At 39.6% G+C, this 12431-nt stretch overlaps 1 protein-coding gene across 1 annotated transcript in view; it reads left to right on the top strand.

Annotated features, from left to right (window-relative positions):
* Positions 1 to 12431, top strand: part of CDS2 (CDP-diacylglycerol synthase 2) — a 52646-nt gene that overhangs the window by 21938 nt on the left and 18277 nt on the right. The window contains exons 3-8 of the mRNA XM_072402834.1: positions 3903 to 3999; positions 4085 to 4182; positions 4442 to 4581; positions 6811 to 6869; positions 8019 to 8101; positions 10828 to 10915. Of these exons, the coding sequence (XP_072258935.1) occupies positions 3903 to 3999; positions 4085 to 4182; positions 4442 to 4581; positions 6811 to 6869; positions 8019 to 8101; positions 10828 to 10915 (565 nt within the window). The remainder of the gene's footprint in view (positions 1 to 3902; positions 4000 to 4084; positions 4183 to 4441; positions 4582 to 6810; positions 6870 to 8018; positions 8102 to 10827; positions 10916 to 12431) is intronic.

Here is a 12431-nt window from a genome sequence, read left to right as displayed (position 1 = left end):
TAAGGGCAATTTGGGGGGAAGCTAATTAACCTAACTGCATGTTTGGATTGTGGGAGAAAACCGGAGTACCCGGAGGAAACCCACACAAACACAGGGAGAACCTGCAAACTCCATGCAGATAGAACCCTAGCCGAGATGCCAACCTGGGAGCCAGCACTGCAGTTTGGGTCACATTTTTTTTTAAGTTGATATATTGTAGACTTACTTGACTTTACGCAAGGAAACCCCTGAAATAACTTTCAGGTCTTGGGGAACCCCAGCTATAATTTTCATATCCACAGCTCACAGTACATTAGTGTGGTGGTCAGTGAGAAGAATTCCTCTTACATTGCAGAAGAATGTCACCCTTACAGATAGCCAAAGAGGCCATTGCAGTCACTAAAACTGATCTGAACAATAAGCAGTTTTTGCTTCTCAAGGGACCCCCAGCAACGGCTGGAGGAACCCTATTAAAGGATCTGAGGTCTGAATGGGGATTTACCATTTTTCAGCGCAGCTAAGCAACTAATGATGATAATGTAAATGTCTATATATGCAGCCAGTAATATTTATGACAGGTCAGCAGGTAATGACAGCACCTATCCCCTCTCTTTGTCTTAGAACACGTTGTCTAGGATAAGGACAAGAAGAATAATTATGAAAAAAACATTATTTACTCGGAAAATATTACATGAACCAGAGGCAAGGTATAGAAGTAAGCTGCTGCTCCTTCACTGTCCAAACACAAGCTGTGGGTGAAGTTAACCTTGCTCCTAATTATTAACCATGAAAAAAGGCAAGGTCACTATCCAGCCTGTACAATCTATCTTTATTATTACTAATATTAAACACGATTTATATAGCGCCAACATATTACACAGCGTTGTACATTAAATAGGGGTTGCAATAGACAGACAGATACAGACTGACACAGGAGGAGATGACCCTGCCCTGAACAGCTTACAATGTAAGAGGTGGGGAAAGTATCACACAATATGGAATGGTGGGTGACATGTGATGGTGGGAAGTAATGACAGTTTCAAAAGACAGAGGAAGATGCGTAGGAAATGTTGGAAAAAAATGGGTTTTAAGTACTCTTTTAAATAGGCAGAAGGTAGGAGCAAGCCGAATAGGACAGGGAAGACCATTCCAGAGAATTGGGGCAGCTCTGAAAAAGTCTGGGAGCCATGCGTGTGAGGGGGTTATGAGTAAGGAAATTGTAGGTCATCGGAGGTGCAGGGAGAGTGGCTGTGGGGAGTATTTTTTTTTTTTTTTTTTTTTTACCAGGTCAGAAATGTAAGTTGGCAGCAATGCAAATCAATTGATAGGTTAAACAACCCCCATATATGTGTATTTCAAACAGGGTTCCTCCAGAGGTTGTCAGGGGTTCCGTGCATAATTTGTGCTTTTCAGACCAGTTTATTAATAAACAGGATTTATTTAGTGCCAACATATCACTCAGCGCTGTACATTTAATAGGAGTTGCAAATGACAGGCAGTGACACTGGATGAGGAGAGGACCATGCCCCAAAAAGCTGACAATCTAGGAGGGAGATAATGACATTCTTCCCACTGGCCAGCACCCTAATGTACTGTGAGCAGTGGATATAGTGGATTATAGAAGGTAGCATTAACGCAGGTGATCACTATGGAAGCAATCATGATCACATTGGAAGCATGTTCCTTTCTATGATAAATGCCATTACAAAAAAAAAGAAAGCAAATTAAATGTAATACAATGTTCAGTACAAAAAATGCACAAACACATATATATATTATAATAAATCCAATCATATATGTGTGTATGTATGTGTATATATATCTATCACATCACACACACGTCGGTCTCTCATTCTCATTCTCTCTGTGATATAAGCAGTTAAGCTGTAGTAACCCTGAGCTTCTTTCCATGTCCATTCTTTTTATAGTTCTATTTCCTGCCCCCTGTCTGTATCCTGTACGCTGCACGCAGATATACTCTGTTATTGTATCCCAGTCCCAGACTTTTCCTTGTGGTCTGTGCTGCACTAATAATGAAATGAAGACACAGATGTTTGAAGTCCTGGCTGGGGTTTCTGTTACAGATCATGAATACTTATCAGCTGGACTGAGTGGAGTGTTGCATGCCTTGATAACACAATATTGTGTAACAGTACAGAAGTCTGTTTGCTATGTGATGTTATCAAGCATGGCTTCTGTCCGTGGCATCTGGTAACAGAGCAGCCCTTCTAAATTACCCCTCACTGGACAAATGTATGCATATTGAGAACAGCATTGGGTTTTATAGTGCCAAACAAACATCTACTGTATATTGACATACGGAAGATTTTATTATGTGACCCTAGAAGAGTTCATCAGTGGTATTTAACTTGCATGCGTCGTTGACGAATTTGAGAGGCTTGTGGGCACCGCATGCATCGAGGGGTGAGAGGTAACCGGGACTAATTATATCCTGAGCAGACGTCACCATCATGGGGAAGAAACAGAAGAGCAAGATAGTGCAAAGGAAAAAAAAAAAAACAGAAAAAGCAAGATTTTGATGAGCTTTATTTCATGCATGTCATGCCCCATATCCCCAAATGTGTGACCACTTGCTGGCCTTACATAGAATTCCTGCAGCATGCTTTCCATTTCTACCTACCTATGCCTGCTTTAAGACATCAGTACACTTTGGATTCCTAGTTCTGAATTTTTTGCCATCTGCTTGTAATATCAGCCAATGCAATTTAGCTAATAGAGAGAAACTTCAACCAAAATGTAATTTTCTTCTTATTTTAGTTTGCCAATTTCCCTAATTGCTGCTGGAGCTCCATTGGCAGCATCATTAATGGTTATTTCAAATATTTTAGATGTGAGGATTGTAGAAGTATACAGGTATTACTGTATTCTAAGTGTTAGCATACAGAATATTTGCCTATTGGTGGTATTTGGCAACACATTTGTTATGGTCAGTCACCAGTTTATTTAGAAGCTGCAATCCCATTTTCTTTCTGGAGGGTTTTTTTTCACTCCTGACAACCATCAGCCGATTAGACCACTGGCTGCATTTTACCTTAACACCAGCTTGCAGCCACTCGTTATATTTAATATTATCAATGGGAAGCCCATTCCTATGTAAGAAGATGGCACCTGGAAATTTTTGGGAAAAATGTTTTTTAGAAAATCTCACATGCATGGTCATCTCCTTTCCTTCTGGACTGCCTATCAGACTCTGCAACAGATGCCAGTGACACACAAATATGTAGCATCTGCAAAAATGACAGAATCACCAATCTCCTTCCCCTAAATATAAATGTGAAGAAGTCACTTGAATCCTATTGAGGTCCTAAAAAGTGTAATTTGATGGCAATACTACTTTGGTGGTCAGTGTGTGAATTTTTTTCAAATAAAACGTGACTAAAGCCCCACAACTCATCTATTGCATTCCATTGTAGGGTGCCGCCATTTTACTTTCTCCCTCTTGGACCACTCTGACTGTCTGTGCGGGGATGATGTAACTCTTTAATTCCGGGATTTACAAGGAAGTCGGTATTGCTGGGTTGCCCTGGCATCCAGCCTAGAAGGAAAGGAGATGGCCATGCATGTGAGATTTTCTATTAGTTTTTGTTTCCCAAAAATGTCCAGGTGCTATCTACTTACATTAGAATAGGTTTCCCATTGATCAGCAGTTTAACCAGTGGCTGCAAGCTGGTGTTAAAGGAAAACCTAACTATCACTGGCTGTTGGTAGACAGGGTTTCCGCCAGAAAGTCAGGTCTACCAGTCGATAAGTGCATTGCAGTAACTGTATAAGCAATTGAAATTTAGAACAGCCCCATAGGCACCCATCGACTAGTGTAAGGTCAGCATAAGAAATGGAACAGTACACCTCACACTGACACGGCATACTTAGTTCTGTTTTTCTTTTTTCTATGTCCCATACAGATGGAAGAACTGGTGGGTCAGAGGCATCCTAACATTAGCCATGATTGGCTTCTTCTTCATCATCATCTACTTGGGACCTATCGTGCTCATGATGATTGTAAGTTCTTCTCGTTTCTTCTACTTCTTCTTTAATCTCTGCCCAAATCAAAACATTTTTTGAAAGTTTTTGCTTCCTTCTGCAGGTGATGTGCGTACAGATCAAGTGTTTCCAGGAAATCATTATGATCGGATACAACGTCTACCATTCCTATGACTTGCCTTGGTTCCGGACACTTAGCTGGTGGGTAAAGGATGCTAAAAGTTCATAGGGAGGAAGGGAGATTCTATTATCGGCAATCTCTTTTAAGCCCATTGGATACATTTTATTAGTTTGAGTTCTCTCTTAATAAACAAACTGCATCATTTTCTGTTTATTGGCATGTTCTCTTGAAATGCAAGCATAGCTAATTACAATAATGAATTGCACAGAGTTTCTTGGTGTTGGTATTGATTTTTTTTTCTAACTCTCTAATTCGACTAAATCTCTTGAATTCCTGCAGGTACTTCTTGCTTTGTGTCAACTATTTCTTCTACGGAGAGACGGTGACAGATTATTTCTTCACTCTAGTACAGAGTGAGGAACCGCTTCGAATCCTTAGCAAATACCATCGATTCATCTCCTTCGCCCTGTACCTGACGGGTGGGTTGTTATTTTAGTATTTTTTCAGTAAATGTTAATATATTTTTTTTTTTTTTTTTTTTTTTTTACAAAAGAGCATTCTGTATATATAATGGTAAAATATTATGCTCGATTTTATTGCCTGTATGCTCTCTGCTTCATGGTTGCACATGCATAGTTTTTGCTACTGTGATCGTGCTACTAAAATCAATTGTGATTATTTTCTAGCAATCGATTTCTACACCAAGGTAACAATAGTGTGTAGTATGAAATAGCTCTAAGTATCCAAACCCAAGAACAAAAAATTAGCATATCGCTGTATACCATACCTTAGATAGGGAGACTGCATTAGTTTTCCTTAGGCTTTTTTCCTGCTTTATTTGCACATAAGCGTCTTTACATTACTATCTCTATTACTATCTCTATTGAGGAGCAACATTGGGGTCCTAAGCAGGATTACATAAAGCTTCTGTTCTTCCCTACTCCAGAACATAGGGGTGTTTTGTAACCCATGTAAATTGCTGGAGACAGAGTTACAGATATAGAGTGAAGTCAGAGTGCACAGGAAGATTTTGCCAACTGGAGATTTTTGATATTTGGTATTACACAGCTCTGGTATGCTTACATACCCAAACAATAAAGTTCTATTATTTGCTTTCGTTACTCCAGTTGTATGGTTGTATACATGTACAGTGTTCTCTGAAACGTGCTGGTTGCACCACCCTTTACTTTTCAGGAATCACCTGGCTGTGCTTGGCTAGTTACTGAAAAGTTGGGTCAAAATAGGGTGGCTTAGAGGTTAGCACTTGGCCTTTGCAGCGCTAGGCCCCAGGTTCTAATCTCAGCCAGGGCACTATTAGCATGGAGTTTGCAAGTTCTTCCCGTGCTTGCGTTGGTTTTCTCCAGGTACTACAGTTTCCTCCCACATCCCAAAAACATGCAGTTTAGACAATCAACGACCGCACATATATATTTTTGATAGGAGAATCCTCACTGTGCCAGCTGCGCAGACATGGCAATAATATTCATTCATCTCCTCCCTGGCATCAGCCATTGGCAGAATTCCTGCATAGTGAAGGTCTAAATTTAACACTGATGAATGCCAAGTACCAAGCACACAGTAGTCAAATTAGACTGTATTAAGCCCAGGTGAAACTGAGAACTTCCTGAACAGATGAACAAAGAGTGGACCTGTTGGATTTTTTGCTGCCAGGGCTGGACCGATTCCAGGAGCTAGGAATCTGTTGTACATAAAAATTACCATGTACATCTGACTTCTGCCGCAGATAGGTGAATTATAACTTTGTTTTAGGTTTGGCTGACTGCTAAAGGCTGCCTTCCATTTATTTAATATTATTTTGTAACTTTTACTGTAATAAAGACTAATCACCGCTGCTCTTGGCTTGTGCAGGGTGACTGGTCTTGTATCTGCCCCTCTCCTGTGATTTTCTGCAGGCAGCCTATACTTAATGGGTCTTCTGCGTCTCTGCATGAAGAGCACATTGACAACCTCCACTTCTCCATTTGAAATGTTGTTATATCTGGGTTTGCAAAGGCATTTCTACACACAGAATGGGTTTATAGCCTTTATTGACTCAAAAAGAATATATTTAAATAAACCATTTTGTGCACAGAGTTATTAATATTATAACACAGTATTTGTATAGCACCAACATATTACGCAGCTCTGTACAAAGTCCAAAGTCATGCCACTAGCTGTCCTTCAAAGGGGCTCACAATCTAATGTCCCTACCATCATATGTTAATACAGTCTAAGATCAATTTGGGGGGAAGCCAATTAACCTAACTGCATGTTTTTGAAATGTGGGAGGAAACCGGAGTACCCAGAGGAAACCCACGCAAACACAGGGAGAACCTGCAATGCAGATGGTGTCCTGGAGTGTCCTGGCTGAAAATCGAACCTGGGACCTAGCTGTGCAAGGCAAGAGTGCTAACCTCTAAGCCACCCTGCTGCCCTTCAGCCTATTTACCAGCTCAGTATATGTTGTTCAGTGTTTTTCCCTGAATTGTTTTGTAGAGAAGAAACTGTAGCCCCTGCACTTCCGAGTGGTTACTGAAAAGTGCCGGATGGTGCACCCAGCTAAAAGAGGCTGGGCAGAACACTGTTGTACCTTTAAACCCTTCTCTTAACCAATACATACATAGTTTTACCCAATACAGATATTTCTGCTGCATACAGTTTTAAACATATTGTTTGCTTCTAGTCATCTTGTGTTTGTTTTCCTCCAGGGTTCTGCATGTTTGTTCTGAGCCTGGTGAAGAAGCATTACCGTCTCCAATTTTATATGGTAAACATTAGCCTTGACACATCTCTTCATAGGGCAATGCAACAGTCTGTGTTGGAATTCTTTTCTGAGGCTTTAAAAAAAAAAAGCAAGTGCAGACTAGGCCTTTTTTACTCTTCATAAAGCTCTGCACAGTATAGTCACAAACTGCTGAGATGTTTAGCACAAATCCTGTTTGACAATGGTTTCCTAAGCTCTCATAGCATTGTTTAGGGCTGTACAACAAGTGTCTCTATTCTTTAGGGACAGCTCTGTATATGTCTGAGGTCTTACTTTGCAGATGGGGGTCAATGCTGAAATATTTTCTGCTGTAAACATAAGAGCAGGCTGCAGCTGTTCAGCGGGTAAATCAGCAGCTGGGATGGTTTAGGTGTAGATGTGTACAGGGGGGCTAGGGAGGGAAGGTTAGTGCTATGACCTATTATTATGACTTATTTTTTTTCAGTAGACCTTTCTCAATGTTTTTAACATGGGGATATAGTTTCAGGTCCTCAGGGATCCCCGGCTATAATTACTATATACACATATCACAGTATGTTAGTGTGGTGGTCAGTGGGAAAAATGTCGCCCTTACAGATAGCCAAAAAGATCATTGGTGTCACTTACACTGACCTGAGAGGTGCAAATTGTTCATTGCTCATGGAACCCCCAGCAACTTCTGGAGGAACCCTGGTTGAGAAAGTATGAGGTAGACATTTGAATTTTGATTTTCTCCTTGTTACCCAAATATTTATATTTGCCATATTACATGTACAAATTTTGCTTAATCAGCACATTATCCCTAGTTTACTGCAATTCCAAGCTACAATAAAAACTATGAAAAATTTAGAGCTGTTTGCATGGGCAAGAATCCTCTTTTTGCACACCTCGTTCTGATTCTAATTGGATTCATAGAACATTGCTATCCTATAGCATAATTTATATCATATAACACATGTATATATGGTATATGGTATTTAGGGCACCAAGAAGACAAAAGTACAGAATTAAAATTGTTGTTCAGACAATATCTTTGCCGAATAATAATACCCTTACGCATGTTATTGTTTATGCAGATTTTTAATGTAAATAAAGTCTAGGATTATAATTCATAGAATTTTTGTAAATTAAATGTATAATGCAGTCATTTTTAATTCTTTTTTTGCTTTGTAGTTTGGCTGGACACATGTCACTCTGCTGATTGTAGTCACCCAGTCTCACCTTATAATTCACAATCTGTTTGAGGGAATGATCTGGTGAGTTGCATTTGCTGGCATATATCAGTACTTGTGTAGTGTTAGAGGAAGGGTATATTTTATAGCAATAATTGTCGTACTGTCTTGTAAACCTTTTACTGTACAATTCTAATTGAAATCCTACAACACAATCAGGTTATTATTTTTTTTTTAGGTAACATGAGGCTGGAAATGCAATCATCCTAAGTTGTTTGTGGTCACTTGCACTGTGATTACATGTCGCTTCATTTGCAAAGTTAAACTGGTCCAATATTTTCATAGTCAAATTTCAAATTTGTGTAATCGGATTGGAGCTGTCATCGGTTTACAAAGAAAATTGGGAACTTGTAAAACTACATGCTTTTATTATCTGCGTATCATTTTCATTGTAGGTATATAATATCTACAATATATTATATTGGTACTGAATATTGTATGACATACCCTAAAAATCAGAATTAGTAGCATGAAAGTCAGAAGCTGACTGGTGCTTTTAGACCATTTTAAATGTTATTAAGAAAATCTCTGGGTAAATGGACCTATCACCAAAATTTTTACTTTGCATAAAAAGGGTAGACAACCCTTTTATGTAAAGTATAAATGATCCACTCTGCTTTAAAAAAAAAATTAAATAAGAAAAAAAGAATGAAGCTCCAGAATGGGGGCGCAGAGCACCCAGGGGGGATACCCACGTCACACATCCCAGGAGGCTTCTGTTTGCTGCTTCTGTACATTCCCATGATTGGGCATGCGCAGAAGGGGCTTTTTCCTGCTGCATGCGCAGTGAGATCAGCGCTCTTCCCCTTCCTTTTACAGCAGGCTACAACACCCGATCTTGTACCTGCACAGTGCCAGATCAGGAGACGTAGTCGGAAGAAAACAGGAGATTCCAGGACGGCTCGGGTCCCAATCTAGGAAAGCTCTAAAGGGATCTGCGGAAGTAAAGAATAGTTTTTTTTATTTTCGCGATATTTTATTCACATAAATAAAAACATTCTGATCCTCAATTCTGTTGTGTTACTGTTCAAAACTGTGCAATCAGCATTGCTAGATCAGGTGCAGGGCAAAGGATGCTTGAAGTGACCTTGGTAGATGGTTGCATGTAATGCGGAAATTCTAAAATAATTAATCACCAGCACTAGATATATTTTAGTGTTTTTATGGCCGATACACTATCTCATTATAGTAAAACTAAAGTCCAACTTAGAACTTTCAGATTCAGGCAGGTGGCTATTGCAGAATGGGACGGGTCATGTCCCTTCTGCAAAACCTGTTCCTGCCTGATTGCCACCCACCTGTCAAGTTTTGATGAGCATGCGCAGCTCAAGGTTGGTTGCCAGGTAAACCCAGCAATCCCAGCTTCCCTTGCGTGTGTCGGGAATGAGTGCCAGGAGTTGGGTCATCACTGCACAAACAAGCAAAATGGCCAAAGATAGTTTTCAGGAAGTAAAGAAGCAGGAAGATGGCGGCATGCTTCAATAGAACGTGAATAGGTATGTATATCGAAAGTTTAGTTCCACTTTAAGATTCGAGCTCTGTGCCCGCTACTAAACTTTTTTCACCTGTAACCTGTTAAGCCATGTGTTTATGGGTCTGGATTATCTCCAGGAAGAAAAGAAGAAATTTGGCAGTGCCCTGTGACTGAACGGGGATAGGTGAGTATCGCAGGTTTAGTTGCACTTTAAGTCTATAAGCCAATGTTACCTTTCTCAGGGCAACAAAGTGAGAAACTGTCAGCCTGAAGAAGATTGCCCTGCAAGGCCTTAAAAAGTTTGTTTATAGACTTATGTGATAATATGCCCCAGCAATGAAACACTGAGATTTATTACATAGGGTGTTGGTGACTGATAAGAACTTGCAATACATTGCTCTGTTGCAGCCACAGTCCTACAAGTGCAGTAATAAATTGTGCTTTGTCTGTCCTCCTTTCTATAGTACAATTTACTTCCAATAGCTTTAGGCTTTTGGGCTTCAGAGAAACAAAAGGACTAATAATTTATTTTCTCTTGGTGATTTGAACCCCTAGGCCTTCTGGCTTTTCCTTGCTGTGTTGCAGCTGTTCATCCCTGCTGCCTTATTTGTGGGAAGACAGATGAATTGTTATTTCTGTCCATGGGAAATAGAATTGTTCTTACATGTATTATAAAGATCCAAATATTACTCTGGGAATTTGTTAATCAACATTTGTCATGTAAGTTATCAAACATCTTGTTAATGGGAGAGTGAAGAGAGTTTATCTGCATTGTCAAAGTGGTACCTTGCTGAATTTTTTCACCAATATAAAGAGATGACTTTCCACTATACTATGTATAAGACTGTGTACACGCATCCAGTTTCTGTTGCTAGAAAGGATCTCCCATGATCGTTTCCAGTGACAGATAAACAACCAGCGGCACCCCGATATGCTTTTCTCCGTTGACATGCATAGCGCTTATTCCGAACCGGTCATCCATCGATCTGCTTAAAAATCTCTGCACATTTTATGTTTTCTAAACTGATCAGACAGTTTCTCTTCTCTCTCTTCTCTTTAAAAATTTCTGCACATTTTATGTTTTCTAAACTGATCAGACATTTCCATATGTCCCAAGAAAGATATGTGAATGGTAGAACTTGTCCAGCAGCAATATGTTCTCAGATCTCTGTAACAAGAATATTTTGAAACATAATCTTACTGCTGCTGTTCAATTTATATTTTGTACCATGTCTATCAGTCATCCTCACGATGTGCTTTTGTTCTTTTCCAACAGGTTTATTGTGCCCATCTCCTGTGTGATCTGCAATGATATCATGGCCTACATGTTTGGCTTTTTCTTTGGCCGAACTCCACTCATCAAGGTATAGAATCTTCCGATATCTCATGGGGGAAGTTGGCAAAATGACAGAAGATGCTTAATAAGGCATTTAAAGCTGAACTTTGATCCTGTATTAATATTGGTTTCCAGTCACTTCTTGCCTTCTGGCATTAGACTGGGACAAGTGGGGACAGCACTATGAGCCACTGAAGCTCTGCTGCAAGTACATGGGAGGAGAGGTGACTTATCAATGTGTCACTGCTCTGCCTGACACTTCGTTCGTGGGCTTCGTACCCACGTGCAATAATTGTCACTGGTAAGGATCTTTCAGGATCCTTTCCAACCGCAAAAGACTGCACAATGCATTAACAAGCGCTGTACATACAGTGCCGTTCTGCTGTAAGGAGGGGGGGATGAACTATGAGCGCTGTATATACACCAGATTCTCATCCAATATCAGTCCTGAGGTGATATATATCTCAGTCTACATATCTGTAGAGCGCTCTTTGTATCTTTAAACAAAAAATAGTTAAGTCCTTTTACAGTTTGTGCCAGATGAAAATAAACTATTGTGCAAATTAGACCAATTTGTATATTTTTTAAAAACCACAAAAAGCCACTTATCAGAAGCTTGTCAAAGCAGAACCATTACAGTCTGAATTATAGGCCTGCAAGAACATTTTTAAATAATTTTAACGTGTAAGGGAAATCATTTTGAAAAGTAATCTTTGGTTGTAGCAAACATGAACAAACCGCATTGGCACAGGGGCACATTCAGGTTAATCAAACTTCTGCTAAATGCATCTGGATTCTGTAATGAATTTTTTCATCTTCTACACTTACCCCACCAGCCTCCATTGTGGGTTATTAAGCACATGTTCCTAATAGTCTGTAGTAAAAATATTGTTATATTTGTGAATTCATCTTACTCTGTTTGTCTAATCTTTGTATGACAACTGGATTAGTGGCTGCACAGGGGGGCTCATTAATCCATTAATAATTCATTTATGTGCACCAGAAGTCAATCTCATTCTGATGAGATGGGCTTTAATTTAGCAGGACATAGATCCACTCTAATAATTTATCGTCTTTTATTGCACATGCTTCTAGGGGAATGAGCTGAAGTATACACGTGAATCTCCAGGAAGTCGTCAAGCAAACGCATGCAATCCTTGCTGGTGTTTAGTGTCAGTTGTCAATACAATTTATCCAGACATTGTTATTTAAAAAAAAAATGCCACAGCTCCTCCTTTTATTATTTGCACAGCCCTAATATTTTTCAGCCACCTTGGTTATAATTAAAAGGGCAGTAAGGGCTAGCAAATGAACAACAAACCAAAAAGTTATGTCAGATTGAAACCTCAGACTTAACTGTCTGCTGAAGTATAGGTCACTGTGAAGCTTCTTGTGTGTAGCTAGTGCTACTGATATGTAATTTGCAGCACAATCTAATATATCACTATAAATTGGCTTTTAGAAACAACAGGAACAAATGAGACCGAGAAAAAGCATGTGAAAATGAGCCTATAGATCTACATTCTGGCCGACTACCCAACAAA

This window comes from Pyxicephalus adspersus, chromosome 2, assembly GCF_032062135.1.
Source record: "Pyxicephalus adspersus chromosome 2, UCB_Pads_2.0, whole genome shotgun sequence".
NCBI classification, from domain to species: domain Eukaryota; kingdom Metazoa; phylum Chordata; class Amphibia; order Anura; family Pyxicephalidae; genus Pyxicephalus; species Pyxicephalus adspersus.
Note: the sequence above shows the minus strand (reverse complement) of the source record. Positions and strands in the feature narration are given on the sequence as shown.